General features: G+C 39.7%; 1 protein-coding gene across 3 annotated transcripts in view; it reads right to left on the bottom strand.

Moving 5' to 3' along the window:
- The window catches only part of MYOM1 (myomesin 1), a 77,213-nt gene that overhangs the window by 16,252 nt on the left and 38,415 nt on the right, over nucleotides 1-22,546 (bottom strand). Inside the window, exons 18-33 of one of the 3 annotated variants that reach the window (XM_090137424.1) lie at nucleotides 21,651-21,977; nucleotides 19,848-20,044; nucleotides 18,511-18,637; nucleotides 17,578-17,762; nucleotides 16,426-16,540; nucleotides 11,132-11,288; nucleotides 10,045-10,151; nucleotides 9,887-9,931; nucleotides 5,859-5,995; nucleotides 4,482-4,626; nucleotides 3,977-4,036; nucleotides 3,608-3,675; nucleotides 2,372-2,485; nucleotides 1,651-1,738; nucleotides 923-961; nucleotides 735-840 (exon numbers count right to left, since the gene is read on the bottom strand). In XM_090137424.1, the coding sequence (XP_089993550.1) occupies nucleotides 735-840; nucleotides 923-961; nucleotides 1,651-1,738; nucleotides 2,372-2,485; nucleotides 3,608-3,675; nucleotides 3,977-4,036; nucleotides 4,482-4,626; nucleotides 5,859-5,995; nucleotides 9,887-9,931; nucleotides 10,045-10,151; nucleotides 11,132-11,288; nucleotides 16,426-16,540; nucleotides 17,578-17,762; nucleotides 18,511-18,637; nucleotides 19,848-20,044; nucleotides 21,651-21,977 (2,017 nt within the window). The remainder of the gene's footprint in view (nucleotides 1-734; nucleotides 841-922; nucleotides 962-1,650; nucleotides 1,739-2,371; nucleotides 2,486-3,607; nucleotides 3,676-3,976; nucleotides 4,037-4,481; nucleotides 4,627-5,858; nucleotides 5,996-9,886; nucleotides 9,932-10,044; nucleotides 10,152-11,131; nucleotides 11,289-16,425; nucleotides 16,541-17,577; nucleotides 17,763-18,510; nucleotides 18,638-19,847; nucleotides 20,045-21,650; nucleotides 21,978-22,546) is intronic. The other 2 variants (XM_031588920.2, XM_090137425.1) reach the window with 2 other exon arrangements.

Genomic DNA, 22,546 nt, shown 5'->3' with positions numbered 1-22,546 from the left:
AGAAAAAAATTCAGAGCAATTCATATTTGCTTCCAGTTTTCAAACATTTGAGACTCCTGGAGCTACCATGTCAAGTGGGTGCCAAGAAAGGGAAATGTTACCATGTCCACACGAAATGAAGCAGAAAGAATATTAATAATAGATTTAAAGTAAACTGAGTTGTTTATTTCTCTGAGTTTTCAGTACCACTCTTTACACTGACTGAGAATTCAAAGCTGTCTCATGGATTTGGGTACACAACTTCCATTAATTTTATGGGGAGCTGGACGTTCAAGTTTATTTTTAGAGTCTTAGTTCTCCTGTCTGTCCCATTTAGGCTTGTAGAAGTCACAGGAGGCCCTGTCTGGATTTTACTGCCCTGGGTGCATGTTAAAGCTTGCTTTGCCTCCAAAACATGAACCCATGCATGAAGAGGATGTGCCCTTTTGCCCTGGTCCCTGTGAATTATGGCTTTTAGACAAGCAGGCCTCCAGGCCTGGTATCTTTGAACCAGAGGCAGTGATCTCTAACAGAACTTGCCAGTGCCATAGATTATACACATGTCACTCCTCAGAACCGCTCCAGAGGAAGAAGCAGCTCCCTCCCAGGAGGAGGAAGTTCTCTGAAGCAATGTAGCCATGACTCATGAGGGATGACGGAAAGAACTGGGCCTAGTCTGTCTCATACATCTAGGTTCTTTCTGAGTCTACAAACACCAAATCTCACAAACTTTTGCAAAGGTTTGGCATACTTACTTGTGCACCCAGCCTACTCTCAGATCTTCCACATAATAGGTGACAAAAGAGTACAGCCTGATGCCCTCAGCTGTGCTCTGGATTTTCAGATCTGTTGCAGATAAAGCTGCAAGAAGAACACATCTTTATTTGCAGCCATTCACTGAGCGTCACAAGTCATTTATCAGAGAAGTGACTTAAATGCTTACCAATCCTTCTGCATACTTCATTCATCAGATCTGCAAAAGCTGTGGAGACAAAATCCATAAACTAAGACTCTGTGTCTGCAGCTCAATCATAGTCAATCATAGAACAAGCACTGCCTCTGAAATAATTTCCCCAGGCAATTCCAAAAGTAAATCAGATCTACACTTTAAAAAGTATTAGAAAGCTGTGTTTGCCTGTTATTCCACAGTTTTCAGACTTTATTTTACCTTGATGAATATTGCTGCAGCAGAACTAAACTATATTCTCTTTTTTTTTCCATGTGAATACCCATATTCAGTTGGAATGACAACCCATCTATATGGATTATAACAGATTTGATTTTTCCCCAGTTGCTTGGAAAATTAAGTGGTCACAATGAAAGGTCACAATGGAAAGGTCTCAAAATATATGAATGTAAAAACATAAAAAAGTGAAATGTTATAAAAAATACCTAGTTCTATAATTTCTTCCTATGATTGTTGACTTTCACTACTGATGAGCCCTGAGGAAACAAGTTATCATCTAGCTTAGCACCAGTCACCACATTCTCCCAAAATTATACATGCAATAAGGCATATTCAAATACTATTCATACTGAAAAATCTGCATGTGAGATGATCCTTTATGCAGGAGAAAGGAAACTACAGGAAGGTGGTGCATGCAGCTGCCTGTATTGCCTTGACCTCACATACAAGCTGCTTGGCTTACAGCATGCAGAAAGGGCTCTGACCTGTGTCTGTAAGTTTCAGCTCACTGACGTCCTTCCCTCTGTCATCCTTCAGTATGACTTCATAAATTCCAGTGTCTTTCTTAGAAAACTGTAAAAACAGTATTCAAAATGGTTTCTGTACAAAAATCTAGATCTACATCCTAGCTCATGCTCACCCTGTCCCCATCCCCTCCCCAAGGATGTGCCCGATGTCTGGTGTCCCCAGTGCCCTGCTCCTGTCTGGGGCTCTGGGACGGGGCCTGGCAGCTGGGCCATGCCTTGATGGGCTCAGGGAGGGACTCAATCTGCACGGGTCTCTGATGCTAATTCTGTTTCTCAGCTAGAAGAACCAGAACCAAAGAGACTGAGTAGTTAATGCAAGTCAGACTCCACACCTTGATACTGTAAATCTCAAGCAACTTCAAGAGGGTGCTCCCATGAGGGTCAGAGAGGGCAGCACTTCCCAAGTGCAAGTCACAACATAAACAGTCTCATTCTGTTGTGAACTGATACGCAAAGGAAGTGTCATACTTATTATCTCTTTTGTCATCATTTCCTGAAAGCATGAATGAACAGTTAAAGATAGAAATTTGTTTTAGACACAATGCAGACGCCTTGTGAGTTTTTCCATTTTTAAAACCCACTTCCTTTTTTGATTGTTCTGTTGAAATACCAGATTATATCTTTCACCTGAATTCACAACACTGAATTCAGATGAGGACTAGCACAGACAGTCACTCACCTCCGATATCAGCAGGGTGCACACACCATCTTTAAAGTCGTGTTCTTCATCTACCATTATCTCCCTGTCATCTTTGTACCATACAATATGTGTTTCCTTCTTAATATTAGCCACCTAAAATGGACAAAAACCGTATCATAGTTATTTTCTCCATTTGGTCAGATGGACCTCACATTGCATGGATTAACCTGTTTGAACCCTGGGTCAGCATGAAAGAACAGCTAAAGCTTTCCAACCTGATTGTAGTGAGTTACAAGGATGCTGCTGGAGGCCTCACAGTTAAAATGAAGGCTGCAAGGAGGAAACAGAAGGGAATAAAAGAGAGAAAAAAGGGTTATCAACAGCTTCAAGGAGTCCAGTGATCCTGTGAATCCATCCCAGGGGATTTTGACACACATAAAAAGGCAATAATCAGAAAGTCTTTGAATTCACAAAGATTCATCACACCTATTAAGGTCCTTTTTGCTTAGCAGGTGGATGGTTGGATGGATGAATGACAGACTTGAAGAAAAATGTCTAAGTTATATTCCAAGGTGTTTTGTCTGAAATACGCAGCAAGAGCACAGTGTTCAATGCTTGTACTAACTGGGGGAACACGCAGAGGACTGGATGACAGACCTAACTCACTGCCTTGAACTGATGTGAGAGCTGTCAGGGAATGACAGCATTATGGCCCTGAGGCAGGCACTCTGTATTCCCCCAGAACAAATGTTGCCATCATCCCACCCTGCTCCTGTTCCGGTCTCTCTCTTAAATGACTTAGGAAGCTGTGCATGTGCATCTAACTAGTCCCCAGTAACACAGTGGTGATACTCAAAGGGTATGAAACAAGAATATTTCCCTTGCTGAAGGTTCTTTTGCATAAGCCTTTTGCTCCTATTCCATGCACAAAAATTAGCGCACTGCTGTTTGTTCAGATATCATGTTTCTGCACAGAAACCAAAGTTTACTGATTATACTGCTGGAGTACAAACTGTTTGGATTTCACCACTGTCTTTGTCAGTTTTTGAGCTGCTTTGAGCTGAACAAGGAGGTAAGTTTTGCTGAAGTCTCAGATCATTTGCAGTAACCCCAGCAGGATTAGCCCATGGTGCTTTCAATGGCTGTGTCTGTATGCAATATGCAGTTGGGAATCCAAAACCAAAGGCCATCTATTTAGTCCTCTTAGCCATCTAAACAGATGTTGATCAAAGTGTTTCTTGGAATGCTGCACTTAGTGCTTTCTTTACCTCTTACCTTACATTTCAGCATCACGTTACACTCATCAGTAACTTCCCATCCCAGCTGATCCACAAAATGAGGACCTGTTCGAAGTCACAGACACACTTTTTTAAAAACCATGCGTGCTATTCATGATACAAAAACAAAGACAATTCTGTTTTTCTTCATAAGAACACTGTGATATTTTAAAGTGCTTTTGTTTTTCCCATTTCTCCTTCAGAAGGTAAGCAACTACACAACAGAATAGACTAGATCTCTTTTAAGGGTCCCTTCCAATTCAAATGATTCTATGATTCTATAAAAATGTCTATTTCAATTTAGAGTATATTAACATAAATAAACTCTTAAACTTACATGATTATCACAAGTATTCAAGTATCATACCTTGTTTCCTGTGCCACTCTTTTCTCTGGAATTCTGCTTCATCTCTCAGCTTCTTGAATACTGGAAATGAAAACCATTAACGCATATGAGGTTATATGTACTATATGATTTACTAGTGCAGTATTGTTACCAGTGCAACTCTTTCCCTTGGAGGTCAAAAGAGAATCCTGTCACTGGGTCATTCTTTCTCTCAGCAGTGTAATACTGCACATTTTCTACACAATCTAATATAAGGAACTTGCTTTAGCAGGGGGGTTGGGCTTGACATCATTGCATCTGTAGAAAAGCAAGCCCTGACACCTTCAATATTTTACACTTCTGTAACAATTCCCTTTCCTCTGGGCACTTTTAAAGTAGTTCACATACGCTCTCTTTTCTATTTGAGGCAGACAAGTGCTGTGACGTGAACTTTTAACAGTACTAAATCAGGAAAACAGTGGAAAAGTTATGACTACCAATCCTGGTTTAACTTTCCTATCCTACAGCATAGCATAGATTCACATACCATCACCAATGAGGACCAGGCTGGACTGATTGGTTGCTTTTCCATCCTGCAGCTGGAAAGTGTAAGTCCCTTCATCCTTGTCCTCAAGTTTATCCATAATCATTTCAACAAGGCCAGTACGCTGGTCCACCTTCATCTTATATTTCTTCGGGAATGGAAAGTAAACTAATTAATGAATATCAGAATCACAGTATATTTGGCAAAAATTCTGTTTTCTTTGTTCTCATTCCCACTATCTCTTTCCCTGGCTCTAAACATAGAACCAAATAAATAAGAAATCTGTTAATGATGGAAGCATGTGGCAGTCCTGCTCTATGATGATCTTTTTCACTAGAAAAGCATGGATTTGTATCTCTTTAGAACACTATTGATTAGGAGTCAACATTTAAAAAAAAATTTTGCATAGAATGCTCTGACTCTCTATCACAGAATCAAAGAATCACAGAATCACAGAATGGCCAGGGTTGGAAGGGACCTCAAGGATCATGAATCTCCAACCCCCCTGCCACATGCATGGCCACCAACCTCCACATTTAATGCTAGACCAGGCTGCCCAGGGCCCCATCCATACTGGCCTTGAACACCTCTATGGATGGGGCATCCGCAACCTCTCTGGGCAGCCTGTTCCAGCACTTCACCACTCTCTCTGTAAAGAACTTCTCCCTGACATCCAACCTAAATCTTCCCTCCCTCAATTTAAAATCATTTCCCCTTGTCCTATTATTATCTACCCATTCTGTTTGTAGGCTCCCTTTAGGTACTGAAATGCTGCAATGAGGTCACGCCACTTTTCTTTTCTCCAGGCTGAACAAGTCCAGCTCCCTCAGCCTGTCTTTGTAGGGGAGGTGCTCCAGTTCCCTATCCTTGTAGAGTGCTCTATCTATCAGTATTGCAACAAAAACATGCCACCAGTTGTCCTTGGGTGTAACAAGCTCTGCTACTGGAAACAACCACTTGAGTTTTCCCTTGGTGTAACACATTCCTCCAAACAGGAAAAGAACATGAGAAGATAGAACAAGTGGCCACAGATAAAAGACACTGGATGATCTGGGCTACTGCAGTGATTACTTAAAATCCACAGTAGTTGCTTACCTGTAACTACTTTCTTCCCTACATTTCAAGACCTTCTACAGTATCCATTAGTTAACAGACCATGTGGTACTCACAAAGAAGGCAGGAAGGATGCTTATATACTCATTTAGTCAAATTTAGCTGGAGCTCAGAACTTCAGACAAAGTCTTTCTAGGAAGTGGTGTTTTCAATGACATACGTTATTTCTGATGAACATGCACTAGTGTTGAATTCTAATTGGAAGCTATTGAAGATATTAATTCTCATTTGTTATAAACATGCAAAAAAGGCAACGTAAAGTCTTACCTCTCCATTAAAAATTTCCTTATCATTAAATACAAAGTTGGCCTTTGCATTGCCAGACAATTTTTCAGCTTGCAACCAGAATCTCACTTCTCCTTTTTCCAGAATTTCTACTGCCAGCTCAGAGGCAAGTGGAATAGCTACAAAGAAGAGAGAGAAGAATGAAGCATATACTTTCCTGCATAGGAACAACTATTTTCTTCACTTCTTCCATTCAGCTAATGTACGCAAGGTGACTAGCTTACAATAACTCTTTGTACCAATGAATGCCTCTCCACCCACATGTACACAGAGCAACAGGCGAGATTGAATTATTTGATCTTTCTATCTCTAGGTCTGTACAGAGTTGAAACGTTCACAATTTGAATTGTGCTGGGGTCCCCCCATTCCAACACGGGGCTAAAGGTAAACTGCAAGCATCTCTGCAGCACAATGTGAACCTGCCTGGTGCAAACACATCTTTAATGAGTCACTTAATGTTGTTGCAAGGCAGTGAAGTGATTCATTAAGGAAAAGACAAAAAAAAAAAAAAACAAGCACAAAAGCAGATCAAAAAGTCAGCTGCTGAACTGCAGGTTGGGAGATTTTTGTAAGTAATTCTTGCTGAGTGGGACCTTTATCTCCAGAATTCGCTGCATATCACAAAATGCCCCAAATTTCCCCTTTAATAATAAACATTTGTTTTTTTATGAATAATGGAAATCCCCACGTTCAATAAGCTGTGTAAGCAGGAAAAAAAATTCTTGTAAAGAATACTCTACTACAAACTACAGTCTTATTTTTTCCTTGTTCCTGTTTGTAAAAGTACTCAGCATACTTTAACTTTTTGTCAAGTTATTTTAATCAGCAGCATTAGACAGGGGCATTTATACTCTGATATCCGGGGAGATTTGCTCATTTTATTATTTTCCATCATTTTTACCTGTCTTAGTGGACTCTCAAATTTCCAACAAACTCATATACATAGAGGATGCATGCTGTATGCGACCTCTGCCCCAAACTGCACTTTCACAGCAGTGTAAAGTCTGCCTTGCAAGGGTGTAACTGAGAAGAGTGCACAAACAAATTGCAAAACACCTGATTAAGTGTGTGGTGATGGGTGTCACCCTGTACCTCCTCCCATACAAACCCCAGGGCAGGATTTTTTCTAAACTTCACTTATGTAGAAGCCTCGCTACAGGGAGAGGACTGGGACTGGCGTAGTACCTGGCATCATTTATCTCTCATTTTTCACCATGCTAAATTCAGGTTGGACACTAAGAAAAATTTCTTTTCAGAAAAAGCAGCGAGACAGTGGCACTGAGACTGTCCAGGGAGGTGGTGGAGTCACCATCTCTGGAGGTGTTCAGGATGTGTGGATGTGGTACTGAGGGATGTGGTCAGTGGGAATGGTGGAGGGCGATGATGGTTGAACTAGGTGATCTTAGAGGTCTTTCCAACCTTAATGATTCTACATTTCTAAACAATGGGATACTTTCTGGGGCTGAACACCACTGCCAAACCAGGTGGTGGCCATGTGTGAGGACACCCTGCATCTTCCTTTCACATGAGCGCCCTTTCCATGAAACTACACCCTCCCACACTCATGCTTTTGGTGGCACAGAACACGTCTTCGGTGAATATAAAGCTTTCTGGACACAGGACTAAAAAAAAGAAAAAAAGAGAGTGATGAAAAAACACAGAAGAGAAAAATGTTTAAAAATGAGCCGTAGAGAGACAGGAGTATTAAAAGGAACTGATTGTGAAGCTTCCTCCCCTACTGTATTGCTTGTGAGAAACAAAAGGAATGTCATATCTTGCATAATTTCTCAGAACAAACCGACAGAAATGCTACAGAGCCTGCAGAAGTAACAGGAGGAGGGTGAGAACAGACTTCAGGCTGCTCTGCTTTTGTTTCACTGTCAGCTCTGTGGGAACGTCAAAGTCCCAGTATGCAATTAACAATGAATATCTTAGTCTAAAGAGGAAGAAAATACCTCAGAAACTGTTCAAGAAGAGGCTGAAAGGACATAAAAGGATCATTTGTGGGAAAAGGCTACTCACTCCCCCATCCAAAGGAATCAGACAGGTCTGTGTAACAGTCCTCCACCAGCAATAACCCTATTTCAAAATATTTCCATTTTACAAAACACAAACTGTCTTCAGGGATTTTGAAAAGCCATCATGCTTTCATAGTTTCACATTCTATTTGTATAACATCACAAATTACCACATGTAGTTAACAGAAAATCTTCAGGCAGATGCTAGTGCTAAACTAAAGAGCTGGAATATTTGCACCCAATACCAATACACTACTGTGTTCAAGAGCCTTTGAGTTCTGCAGGACTGCATTATCTGAGCAACTCATTTTCCCACAGTTACTTGCTGCAGATGTTTCTGGTAGAAGTTAGAGTTAAGTGCAGTTGAGAAGTACAAACCAAACAACGTGCAAGAGCTTATGTTGAATCAGAAATGGCAGCGACTCGTTTTTCTATCAGGAATTTGGGTATTCATCAGATTAGTGTTTATAAATATCTAAAAGAATTTGGGAGGAAAATGGATGAGGCCAAGTTCTTTTCAGCAGTGTGTACTGATAAGAAAAGGAGCAGTGGCCTAAAACTTGAACATAGGAAGTTCCATAATAGCATGCAGAAGAGCTTCCTTATGGTAAGGGTGACGGAACAGGTTGCCAGAGAGGCTGTGGAGTCTCCTTCTATGGAGATATTCAAGACTCATCTGGATGCCTACCTGTGTGACCTATTGGAGAGAACCTGCTTTAGCAGGGGATTGAACTCAATGATCTCTTGAGGTCCCTTCCAACCCCTGCAATTCTGTGATTACTCAGAGAGATGACCAAAGTTTCATGTTGATCCATAGGAGCTCATTATTATTTTCCCAGTCTCATAGATAAAGGAAGATATATTTCAACCTATAATTGTAATTGATAATTTTGTAGTGTTCACAGGGCCTAGCATGCCCAAAGCAAAAAGAGCAGTTTCCCCTCCTATGATTTCACCTGCTTTTCCTGGAGGCTCCATGCACAGCTGGGAGTGTACTATCACCTAACAACATATATAAGAACCCAAACCCACATTCTGTGTCCCGAGGAACTTATTTTTGTGACATTAGTTATTAATACACAATGTGGCGAAGAGCTGAGCAGAGAAGGGTTGGGGCGAGTAAGGACAGGTGACAGCAATAAGGAGCTGTGATGACTCACACTCAGAGTGAAGATAGAGTTGGGAGAAGTAAACAGGGGGTGCTTAGGCTGTCAAAATATTGAGAAGAGCAGAGCTGATATGGAAAGGACCTGGAGGGAAATGACATATACAGAAAGATAGGCAATGTGGGTAGCCAAGTTGTGGTTGGGCTGAGAGGAACGATGCAGACTGGCTGTCAGAGGTGCCATTGTTTTTTCTTATTATTGTTTTCTTCAGTTATTCAAGTAACATTCCACTGAAAATAACAAGGTTGTGCCACTGTCAGGATATCATGAAGGATAAGAAATCTGTGAACTTGGCAAAAGTATCATCCCAAGCAGCAGGAAAGGTGTTTACATCTCCAAGTGGAACAGAAAAGAGTGTGACAAATTTCAGCAGAAAAATTCTGTATATATAGATAACTACATTGCTTGCTCTGTTAACCGTAATTTTAAATTGTTTTAATTTCAGTTGAGATGAAATTAGAGGGGCAGATAATTTTTCAAATTCAAGTGTTCAGATCAGGCTAGGCATTCCGAGTAAAGACAAAAAGCTGCTAAGCTGCTATGAAGAAGGAATAAAACCATTAAGATACTTATTTTCAATCCTATATAGAGCATATACTTAGTATATACTTAGATCAGTAACCCGCAAAAGAGCGGGAAGAATATCAGCAACACACAAATGCTGTGAGGGAAAGAGAGAAAAATAAAGAAATCGTAGGTTTTCAATTCAAAAACACTCATTCGAAAGCAGTCTAGCAACTTCCCTATCTGATGCTGGCAAGAGCTTTGTGATACATATCCCAGTGAACACAAAACTCTCCCTTACAGACCCGTTTGATTCACTTACTTGGGAACTTGTGTTCATGGCTCAGAGCAAGCAGGCGTTTCATTTCTGCAAAAGATATGAAGTAATACATGGATATTATGGATATAAGAAAGACAAAAGCAAGGAAGAAACAGAAGGCAAAGCAAAACAAGCATGCTTAGAAGATACTGTGTGTCTACCTTCTTCGTCAATTGTGTAGCCTGATGAAACTCCATCAGTGTCTGTAACAACACAGGAATAAATTCCCAAATCATCTTCCCCAAGATTCTTAAAGACTGCTTTTGACCTTAGGGAAACAAACAACAACAAAAAAAGATAAAAAAAGTAAAACTAGTCTAAACCAAGATCCTTTTTCACTGTTGCAAAGCCAGATTAAAGCACCCTTGTATTAGCTTCTGCTCTGACTGCAAGGCAAATAGAGGTTTCCTGACCAGAATAAACCAGGGTAGGTTATTCATGTGTGGTACAAATGGAAATAGCCCAGCCCATGAAGCACCCATGAGACTGAAAGCCGACCAGTTGCCTGTTCTGGGACAACAGCAGAGAAATGGATGCAAGATTTGTAACTTCTCCAGGAAACTGTAGAAGCTCTCAGTGCCAGAAGTGTTGGACTTAAAAGCATATTGTCAAGTCTTTGATGAACGAGGAAGGATATTCTAAGTGCAGGCTGATTCAGCTTTCATATGCAATACCAAAAGTGGTGTTCCTTCCTGCATGGTTTCTATAACTGGAAGAGCACACATACTTCATAGGCTGCACCGGTACATTTGCCATTTCATCCTCTCTGAAAAATGCCTGAAGAAACATATTGGGCTTGTAGAGAATTACAAACGTTACCAAATCAGGCTATTTGACGTCATCGAAACAGCGTCCTGCTCAGATGATTGTAATGATATTACATAGTCAAAGTATTTAGCAAGCAGACAAATAATTTAAGCCTTTGGAGATTTAACATAACAGCAATTGGAATAATCTGTCCTGGCTGGCAGGTTGTAAGAGGACAGAGCACAGATTTTCTCACTCTGTGCCTAAATGTAACTATGAGCAAATTGCCTAACCAGAAGGCCTGACTCATTCTGTGCAAGCTACAATTTCCTTATGGCCTGCGCATAGACTTACTGACAAACACCATACTCATGCCGAAGCCTTTTGGTAACAACGGCAGATAGAATTCTTACTGAGGTCATCCATCCAGGAAGGATGGATTTCTGTGGTCTGCTGAGGTTTTTCAAACATGAGATGATTGTTACCACTGAGTGCTCTTACTTTCCGCCTTTGGAATCGATGTCCAGTCGAGAGTCATCCTCAATCGGTTCATAGTCCTTGGACCAAACAAACTTAGAGTTTGGAGACATCTGATCACATTCAAAGTTCAAGGAAATGACTCCATCGTCATCCACATTAACCACCACTTCCTTAGTTCCTGAAAGATCAGAACAAGGCAATTCCATTTTCTTAGAGATAACAGCAAACAAGTCTGATTCATAGGGTGGATTGAGAAGATCCTTTCTATTTTGGCAGTTGGCACATAAAATGCTGCAAATATTGACCACATTAATCCTTGACTCCTGACTAGATTTCTCATCCTAACACAAATAAATTAAGGAACAGATTAAAACGCATTATAAATCAACTGATTTACTTGAGCAAGTCTAAGCACCCATGAGACTATGATATTTTCTCTAGAAAAAAAACCTGAAGGGGAAAAAATGCAAGCCTCCAATTCCATTAAATGCTTGAATTATTAAATAGCAGTATTTTCTACGCTAAGGGGTAGTAAGTGTTTTCATTATGTAGCAAGAGTTTCTCATTCCCTAGTCAAACAAAAGCTCTAGAGGGAATACTGGGTACAAAAGTGGATGTTTGAAAAGGTGCAGGAGGCAAAAGAGGAAACAACCAAGCTGCTCAAGCTGCACAAATCTGTGCAACTGAGGCACATTTTTGGTGACTCTGGCTTCACTCTGGGTGGTTGGCTTAATTGCTGTCCTTGGCATCTGGCCCTGCTGCCATCTGCAGCATTAATGCAGGCACACAAAGGGTGTGAATATTTGCAATCAGCCGCTAAGTCGCCCACCCTGTTTTGCCAGTACCTGCAGTCCTTGGGCTGGATAAGGTGACCCAGTTAGACCCTAAAAGGCCCTGAGTGAGTCCCAGATTAGGAAATGGAACACACCTCCTACATGCTCCTTCCATCATGAAGCACAGGGAATTTTATCTGGGAATCCTGTACCTGTGGCATTAGCTTTCATTTCAGCAGCTTGCCTGTTAATGCCACTGAAAGCACTGAGAAGTGTTGGAGAACATCCAGCTTCCTCTGAACAGCTCAGAACTGCAGCTTACATCTGAACGGGGTACTCACGTTATATTACTGAGTTTAAGACAATGCTGGGCTGCCCAGAATGCTAATGGCATGCCTTCTCACAATGCACTGTGTCTTAATGACAAGAGCCCTATTCCCGACATTGAAATTAAGGGCTTTGTTCTCAGCATAATTCTTAATGAGTCTCAAGTATGCAAGGAAATTTCTGTGTTTCATCATTCCAGTACTATACACGTCCTCTCCAGCACTGCGAGTAGCTCCTGTAATGACAAGTGATGTACACGCAGCCTTCTTATTCTTTATAATTTGCTATGACTGTTTAATGAAAGATTAGATTAATATCCCTGGTTTGGCCCTGTTATTTACCAGCTCTCACGGGAATGAAGCACAATAAGAACCAGGAGATGATTAATGGGTAATAAGGTCTACAAATATTTTGCGAGGCAGCTGCACATTTTTCAAAATTTTTATGATGTAATTTATTATATGTAAATTCATTGCTTGACATTTCACTAATGTTTAGTTGACATTTCACTAATGTTTAGTTTCTTCTCAATCATTAGCACCTGAATCTTTGGGTGGCAGCTGATGTGATGTGTGAAGAAACACAGCCAGAAGGTACATTTGAAAAATAGCATCTCTTACGTTTCTTTCAGAGTATCCACATTAGAATCATAGAATGGCCTGGGTTGAAAAGGACCTCAAGGATCATCTAGTTTCAACACCCATGCCATGGGCAAGGCTGCCAACCAATAGACCAGGCTGCCCAGAGCCACATCCAGCCTGGCCCTGAATGCCTCCAGGGATGGGGCATCCACAACCTTGGGCAACCTGTTCCAGTGCCTCACCACCCTCTGTGTGAAAAACTTCCTCCTAATATCTAACCTAAACCTCCCCTCTCTCAGTTTAAGACCATTCCCCCTTGTCCTGTCACTATCCACCCTTGTAAACAGTCACTCCCCCTCCTGTTTATACACTCCCTTCAAATATTGGAAGGCCACAATGAGGTGATGATAACAATGCATAGCATGTATCTCCAGAAGTGATGATGGTTTTTACTTCTAATAGTTATGCAGAAGTCAGAAAAATACGTATTTTTAAACTACTGTGGCAGAGGACTTGCCTACCCCACAGTGTGAAACCAAAGAAGCTGCCATAATAGTAGCAGTCTAATTTCCCCTTTCTAGGTAATGTGGTGGTTTGTACAAATCATCCAGAGTCACTCCTAAAGTTCTGATAAAAAATAAAATACTTAGATACCATATCAAATACTGATTAAGTGCACTGATCCAAGGGCTTCATTACATTGAAAGGAAAGAGGTAATGTTAAGAAAAAGCAGACAGCAACAAAACATTGGAGTTACGGGCACCATTTTGTCTACAGCTAGTCAGAAAAGTTGACTGAGATTAATTTCATTAATTTCTGAGATTTTGTCATAAAACTTCCCAAACATGCTGCTCAAAACCTCTCTCATCAAGGTTAAACTTGCCTATTGGTTAGCTGAAGGGATTTTGGTGATGACTGGCTTTGCGATTAAAGTAAATTTGTGGTTGCCATCGGATTAAATTTTTAGTTCTGCTATGGCTTTGGTCACAGCAGCACCAAGGGCAGAATCAGAAGAATCAGGTAATTGCAATTTTATACTATCTTAGTATGCTTCTGATTGCATTGTGAGAGGCCAGCTGAGTGCAGGGACTTCCAGCAGGTCGCCCTGACTGAAAAAGCCCCTGAAAAAGCACCATCTTGCAGCCAAGAATTCACACAAACATGTAGAAGGCCTCCTGTAAAATGGCTTTACAAAAGCCCACAGCAAAACACTTCAGGTAAGGTTAACAGTTGGATCCCATAGTCTGAGCCCCAGGGCAGATCAAATTCCTGTGCCAAGCCCTCCTGAAGCAGCTGATGCATGGTTTGAATCTAACTTCTGTTTATGCCAGTGTGCGAAAGGACTAAGAGCAGACCTGGGAAGGATCAGGAAAGAAATGCAGTTGCTCCTAGACTTCTCTTGCCTCCTGAGAGATCTGCAAAATCACCAAAGTGATTTTGTCCAAAGATAAAATTTCAGCTCAAGACGAGCCAGCATTGCTGAATTTTTTTTTCTTTTTTTTTTCTTTCTCTTTTATGTGTGTGGGCTTTTTATTTAGTTTTAAGAGATAACTGTAAAAATGGAATACAGTTTTTCAACAAGGATGGAAACTATCATACCATTCTATTAATACATGTAACTGGATAAAGAAAATTGATATCACTCATTTTAAAACAAGTATTTCCATTCAGGATGTTATTTACTTACATTCTTTGGTTAGAGAGCTGTCTCCTTGGCAGTTTTACGTTTGCCAACATTCCAGTGACATTCCAGCAGGAATTGTCTAGAGAGATCTTACGATATTTTGTCTCCATCCACGATGTTAATAAAGACAGTATTCACTGGGCAACACCAGAAGATTTGTGGTAATTTTTAAAAATAGTATGATTGTTCTTGAGATTTGTGTGGTTTGAGTGAGAAAGCTGAAAGCCTATTCAGGAGACTGCTTTCTGAAATACGTTTTTTAATAAGCCTTTTGTTATTTCTTAGCACTACTAAGAAGCTTAGTTCGGTGAACAGTGTATCTGCATACCTTAGCTCAAAATATGGGTAAATCAGATTTGTATAAAGAAATCATTTTCAACTTCCCTGACTTTCTTGAGATCCATCAGACATCACAACGCTGAACAGCAGCCTGGCTTGCAAAAGGGTCACAGTCCTGAGATTCATCACCTTCTCTAACTGTGAGGATCGCAAAACAAATATTCTACTCACATTCGTGGTGCTAGATTGAGGTTGGGCCACATTGGACTGTGAAAACTACTGAAAAATCTTTTTTTTTGTTATGATGATTGTCTTCAGAACAGTCTACATTCACATATTATTTTAATTGCATGATCAATCATTTATTTCATACATTTAAATGTTATTATCATAACAAGTTTTTATAAAAAAATCTGATGGATAGATGTTAATCCTCAAGGAAAATAGCTTAGTAAAAGCAAAAGTTCAGTACTAATACTGTTTTGATGTTCATTTTAGAAGTGGTTGTTATTGTAGTATCTAAGCTGTTTTCAAGAATCAGTTTCTAAGTCTTGCCTTGCTCTACTTGCAGATGATGCAAGCAACCTTAATGCTTCTTCACTGGTTTGTTGGTCTGAATTTAGGGCTACTTTATTTTTGAAAGAAAAGAAAAGAGATGCAGTAGCTGTGAGAGATGAAGCTGAGGTATGGATGGCCAGAACAGTGGGATGAGCAATCCTGCTTGCCCTGTTATTATGATTACAGCTGTCAACATGGTAAGATTTACCCTATGGTGCCCCCTTTCATCTCATCCTGTAGGAAGTTCCCAGGCTTCTGATTTTGCTGTCATTGCTCCCAGTCTTCTCATGGCCTCTCTTTCCCACATCTCCAGTCTTTGGTGCTCCTGGCTCCACACTCCTCCCACTATGACCATTTTCAGGCCATATCTCCATTACCACTATATCTTCCTTTTACTCTGGACCAAATCTATTCTCAACTAAATGATTTTAGTCCTTCCACAGCTCATGTATTTCTCTCCTATTCTAACCCCTTCTTGCCTACACTCTTATCTCTTATCTCCATATCACAGTCTTGCCTTTTCTTAATCATCTACTCCATCCAGCCCCTCTTTCCCATTCCACTAATAGTCACTACAGTCTTCCCATTCAAACATTTCTAGTTCTTTTCTGCCTCTGTCTTCGGATATCCTTTCAATCACATTTACAACCTCTGTGAGATTGTTCAAGGCTTCTTAGGATTACATTTTTTAAATCTTTATTTTAAATACTAAGGGTAAAGAGTAATTTCTTTTACCCTTTCCTCAGGTACACTGCATAAATTAAACAGAAGAGAGAGATAAACAAATAATTTACTAGAGGAAGGACAAAGCCTACAACTGTAGAATTTGTGGCTGGGCTGATCTTAACAAATCCTCCACTCATGCACCGTTCTACTGCAATATACATATAACTTTATATTCCTGAACAGGTTGTTACAATAAGAAAACCTGCCCTGACTTAAAACATATCTGACCAGGCAGAAGGATATATTCTTCAACTTGTTTCCTGCATAGTAAGAACGTTTGACTTTGAGAGGGGTCAGATTGTTCACGTGCAGCCTGTGTGCAAACACATCACACAGACAGGCACCTCTTTAAATATGACAAAAAAGAGGAAGCATTTCTAGCAAACCTGGTCGTGTCTCAGCTACAACAGGATCAGTGATATCTGATGGTCTCCCAACACCAGCCTGGTTTGTCGCCCGCACACGGAACACATAGCTCACCCCTTCTGTTAGGCCAGCTATCTGCAGGAAGCAAACATATGCGTGATTTATTACAAAACACCAATTTTAATTTCACACTTTTTACAGTACCAGTCTGGATGCCTGACAATCATATTTCCTTTATTTTTTGTTTTGCTCCTTTTCCAGTTGGCAAATATTCCTTCCTTTTTTTTTTTTCTTTTTTTTTTTTTCAGTCCCAGAGAAGCATGACTGATATATTTGATTTATGCTTTCCTCATATGCATAGCTAACTTTTAGGCAGTGCCACAGCTGCCGTTGATTTATTTACAAAAGGAACATTGTTATTTGAACAGGATGTTTTTAACTTGTGTCCATTGACCTCTGGAACAGCACAATCTTATACTGCAGATAAATTATCAGTAAAATGTCCCAGTCCCACTTCTATAGAACCAGAAGGGCAGTTAACTGTATGGATCTTGTTCTACTGTCTTGAGCAATTGCAGTAAAATTGTAACACCTGTAAATGCCCCTTTAAAACAAGCATGAAAAGATCAAACCCTAAAGTGAATGTCTTCCAAATGCTCTGGAAAGCATAGAAGTAGCAAATCCACTTCAGATGTATCTCTGAAATTGAAATAACTTGACTCCTTACTTAGAAGTCATTCCACAAAGTCACGTGACATAATAGTGGGAAATGGTTGTGTTTTACATGCCATTAAATGTGTGAAGATAGTCATTTGTGTTTGAAAGAACCACACACCACATTATTTACAACATCCATTTTTGTGTAATGTTTTTGTGTAGCAATGCTCTTTGAGCTAGGAAATACTAGGGATGCCTACTGTGTTGTAAGAATAATATGCAGTTTCGGCACTATTTCTTTCTTCTTTTTTTTTTTTTTTTTTTTTTTTTTTGTCATACCAGATTATCTTCTAAGGTACTGCCTTGTCTGACTACACAGATTTCATACATGGGCATCCTAGGCACAACATAGCCTGCTATGTGTTTCAATAAATGCTACACAGGATTATATTATCCGTGACTGACTTCTTCAAGATTATTCTGTTATATTTGTATTGAATCTCAAACTACTTTACCTTCAAGAATTTCTTTTGAAGTGGCTTCTCATTGACGCTTCTCCAGTGTTCCTCCTTAGCTTCAGTTTCCTTCATATCAATGTAATAACCAGCTATAGGACTACGGCCAGTGTAAACTGGTTCCTTCCACAGTAATACCAAAGAGTCCTTCCTAACTTCTGTGTATGTGACATCGTGAGGTGGCCCTGAAAGGTAAGAGTGAAAATTGGGATTGCGTTATCAAAACAAAGACCGAAGGGATTAATGCATAAGACTTCAAAACACAAAATCAAACAACACATTGCACACCCAAAGCTGACAGAGCATGTGCAGTTCCATTGTATCAGATCTAGATGAGATATGACTAGGATTCATACCTAATAAAAGACTAGCCCTAAAAAACAATCCAAGTTTTTGAGATTTGGTATCTTCATCAAATATTTACGAACAAACAAAAATTACAAATAATCTCCCAAGTCAGGGAAATAAGTTAACTATTAAGCTAATGTGCTGCTTCAAGGACAGTTTTAAAGTCCACTGAAGCCAATGAAGATTGTTTTCATTAATTTCAGTGAGTGTTAAAAGGTCAGAGATCTGGCCTTGAAGTAATAACGTGATACATGACAGAAGGGCTACAAGGACTTTCTGCCTTCTCCGTTAGACAGGTTTTTATGTCTACCATTTAAACTAGGGAGCACAGTGGCAGACACAGTACAGAAACAAAGCAGTAAAAATAAAGAAAATACAAGGTGTTTGTAAAATGCAACTGGTTACATAGGCATTGCTTAATTCATCAATGTAAGTACATTAAAAGAATGTGATGGAGGCACAGGCATCGGTATATACTTCAGTACCCATTGACTGCCCTAGAAACAAGACATTGAGAACTTAGATTATTTGTCCCAGAGCACCCCATGGGTGTCAGTAACCCCCATGTTACACTCAGGATCCTACCAGGTACAGCAATGGTCCATTCTTCACATTTGAAGGGCTTGCTGGGTAGGGAGGGTGTCCCAACGCCAGCCAGGTTAGCAGCAGCCACCTGGAACTGGTACACCATGTTTTCCTTCAGGTTTTCAATCTGCAGATCCAATAAAATAGTACTTATTAACATTGGATTAAGGCCTTAGGAGAAAGTCACAATCATCTAACATGTAAACATGCTTTGAAGTGCCTGAAAAGATGAAAGCTTTATTGATATCACACATAAGAGAATAACTATCCTGGCTTTCCCTCTAATCAGTGACATAACATATGTGAGCATTCTCAGCATGCTCAGATTTTAAAACTATTCATACTGAAAGACTTTGGTAGTCACGGAGGGAGCAGGATATTGCTCAACAGTTACACTGATCTGTCTCATGATAGGCAGCAAGTTCACTTAAGGCGAGAGTTGTCCTTGCAGCAGGGTGAATTTCAGTCCTCACATTCCTTTTCAATTGCAAAGCAGCTCAGATAGATTGTAGCTAGCACTGCACTTCTAAACTGGCCTTTAGAAACTAATCACAAAACCCAGCTTGCACAGAGGTGGTTCTAGTGCCGGCAAGCACTGGGGTAGGTCCACCAAGCCCAATAGGAATGCCAGTTGTTTTGAGGGCCTTACTTCCAAAAATCCAGCATATGTCCAGAGGAATTAATTCACAGATTATGGTTAGTACCAGAATAACAGACAAGTTTACAAATAATTGTAGAGAGAATAATTTAATGGAGTTAAATAAACTGTATTATCCACCGGCTTCTCTATTCTTTAGCGAGCTATTTGTTAAAGGAGAGAATTTATGTAATAAGGTAAACAGAAGACCAACAGTGTGGTAAATGTTGCACTAAATGTATACATAAAACTTCTACCAACAGACAATTTCCATCACTTTGAGACAAACATTAACAAGGAAGCTAGTAGAACAACAAAGTATTTCATGGTACCATAGAATTCCTGCAGTACAGGAAGCTGAAGTTTCAATAACATATTAACCATATGACACAAAACTACTGTTTTAATACCACATGTTAAAGTTTTCCGAGGTCACAGCTACTACTAAAATAATGTCTATCACTTGTGTACCACCTTTCAAGCAAGATAAACCTTAGAGGAAGGACAAATATGTTTACTATGATCCCTAGTACAATTTTGGTATGTTTTCATGAGAAGTTAGCAGAAATATGCACCTTGGATATAAGGCTCTGAAAAATCAATCCATGCGCTAAATCATATTACCATCCTAATCTGACTTTGAGAACTCTTTTGGAAATATAGTTTGCACCCTCAGCAATAGCAGAAGTTGATCTCTTACCCTGTATGCCCTCTCGCTAATGGCTTTAATGTTGGCCTCCCTCCATTTCCCAGGAACTCCACCAATTACTTCACGATAGTTCACGTAGTAGCCAGTAATTTCAGTTCCCCCAGTGGCTTTGGGTTGTTTCCATCCTAACACCATGGAGTCCCGAACACTCTCAAGGACCGTGATGTCATATGGTGGAGATGGAGCAGCTGTTTCAACATGAATAACATGTAAGTAGGAAGTAATATCTCAATAGCCAGACTGGCATCTGGTTACCGTATTCAGGTGGCCCCCATCCTGCATTTCCAAGTTAGGAAAATACCCGTGCGGCCAAGGGGAGTTCTGCTGGAATGAGAAATGAAGGATAAAAGCTTCCATAAAGCAAACATGAAAGTCCAAATGGCATAAGAATTAATTTTCAAGATCACTGGGTTTTGAGAAGCAAGCTGATACGCAGTGAAAGAATGTGTTGCAATTGCAGCTCTGATGTAAGTGATCATGAACTGGTCTAAAACCGTGAAAAATGAGGAACTAAAATTATGATTACAAGAAAAGTAAATATTAGAGATGCAATGATTTGTTTTCTTTTGCTGAAAGCGAATCCTTTTTCACACATATAATAACTGTTGTAGTTCCTTTTTTTTTAATAGGCCCACATTCTTCCCTTCACAGAATGTCAGTTATCTGTTTATTACTATTATTGTTATTAAATTTACACACTGTGTAGATTTTATCATTGCACCCTTCTTCTTACCTTAACGGAAGTAAGCATGATCATAGGCACTGTAGGCTGACTGAAAATGGAACATGTCTGTTACTGGAACTTACTTTACAAAATTTGCAGCATTATCCACTTTTTTTTTTTTTTTAATAATTATAACAACGCAGAAATCATTAACTTCTCCCAACCTGTTCTCTCATAATGCCCTCTCCACACACATTGGGGAAATATTTGCCCACACTTAGTATATCACGTACTGGTTAAAAGCCCTATCTGTGATCTCCCAAATTTGATGGAAATCTTACATCACATACTTTTCTCTTTGGTATTCTATCACAGTGTTAGCTACCCCCAGCTGCAGCCCCTGTATCTTGTTTGCTGTTCAGTTTTGAACAAGCTTTTTTCAATCTCACTTCATGAATCTCCCATGGCATGGGAAGTGAACTAAATTCATTCACTGGCCAAGTACCAAGACTTAAATGAAACTCAAGCTCCATATTTCTTAGGCGCAATGGGTGTTTAGGTGTTGACAACATAAAATGTGATTTTGTCCATGTGTCTTCAACTTGATAGGTTTCCCTCATTACATATAACTATCAGTCAGAGATATAATGCAATGTTCATTAGCACTGCATCTCAGAGGATAAGCCGTAGCTTAGGCATAAATCCACAAAGGATCTTCACGCATCTTTGCACAACGCAGATCTTCATACTTACCGTTGTAATCAGATTTTGTTTCCTCCACACATACGTAACCCAGAAACTACGTAACAAGACTCCTAACAGAGAACAAATTGCTGATCTGGTGTAGACATACTGTACGGGATATATTAATATATACTCCAGGCAAGCTATTACATTAGTGAAGGAGTAGACATTTCACTTCCAATAGCTAATAAGTTTGTGTAATAATGGTCTCTGATAACAAACAGATACACAATAACTTCCATTTGACTTGAGCACATAGTTACTATGACTGCTGGAAGATGCATCACTGGAGAGAACGTTCACTTGTGGTGTAGCTGAGTGCAGGTTGCAGCCATCCAAAGTGGATGCACCAAAGCAGTGAAAGCTATTTATTTATTAATTCTCACCTATATCTTTCTTCTTTTTCACTTTTTCCATTGTCAAAGGATCCCCGGGTCGAGACTTACTTGCCTGCTTAGTAACAACTTTTTGTGGTGCAGATGTGACAGCGTCCTTAACCATTTCTTTCAAGTTACTGTCTCCTGTACTTCCCAGTTTGTCAGAGCTACTGGGTAGCGGGTCTCTATTAAATTTAGCATTGCATTTTAGCAAAGCATCTGTGTCAAAGATAGGCTGGGAGGACTCATGCATGCCTTCCCAGTTGGCAGTGCAGTCTGTTAGTCCATCAGCTTTACCACTCAGTTCAGGACACACACCATGAAGCAATCCTCCCCCTATAATTGCCAGAAAATAGTAAAGACATTTTGAATTAGAATACATTATTTTTTCGTCATTTACTCAACAGAGCATAAAATGCAGACAGTGAACAGTACAAAGAAACCACAATAATTCACAGTTCTTATGGACAAAAAGCTACGCTTGGACTCACAAAAATTTGAAATGCATAGAATACCTCTCAACATCCTCACAAGTTATTTTCTTTTAATAATGACTAATTTTCAGAGCAGAATAAATATGGAAAGTTAGTGGTAATCTTCATTTTCTATAATTATTTTAGTATTAGATCTTCCAAGTCATATTTTAATTCTTTTAAAAAGATCTTACAAAATTACCAAGGAGCACATCTCTCTGCTCTAAGATTGAGTTTTGTGATTTTGATATAGATAACAGTGAGGATGTTGCAGACACACAATTTGTTCTAGTCCAGTGATCTCATTAATCTGTATGGATTAGTTCATGCAGTTGCAAACAGAAATAATTCATCAACAAAGGAAAAGCACACTAGGGTCACAGAAGGTTTGCAAGAAGCACGCTAGAAGTACAGTTATTATTAGGTTTAGGT

The sequence above is a fragment of the Phasianus colchicus genome, chromosome 3, assembly GCF_987193195.1.
Source record: "Phasianus colchicus chromosome 3, bPhaCol1.hap1.1, whole genome shotgun sequence".
NCBI classification, from domain to species: Eukaryota; Metazoa; Chordata; class Aves; order Galliformes; family Phasianidae; genus Phasianus; species Phasianus colchicus.
This window is presented reverse-complemented; position numbering and strand designations above follow the sequence as displayed.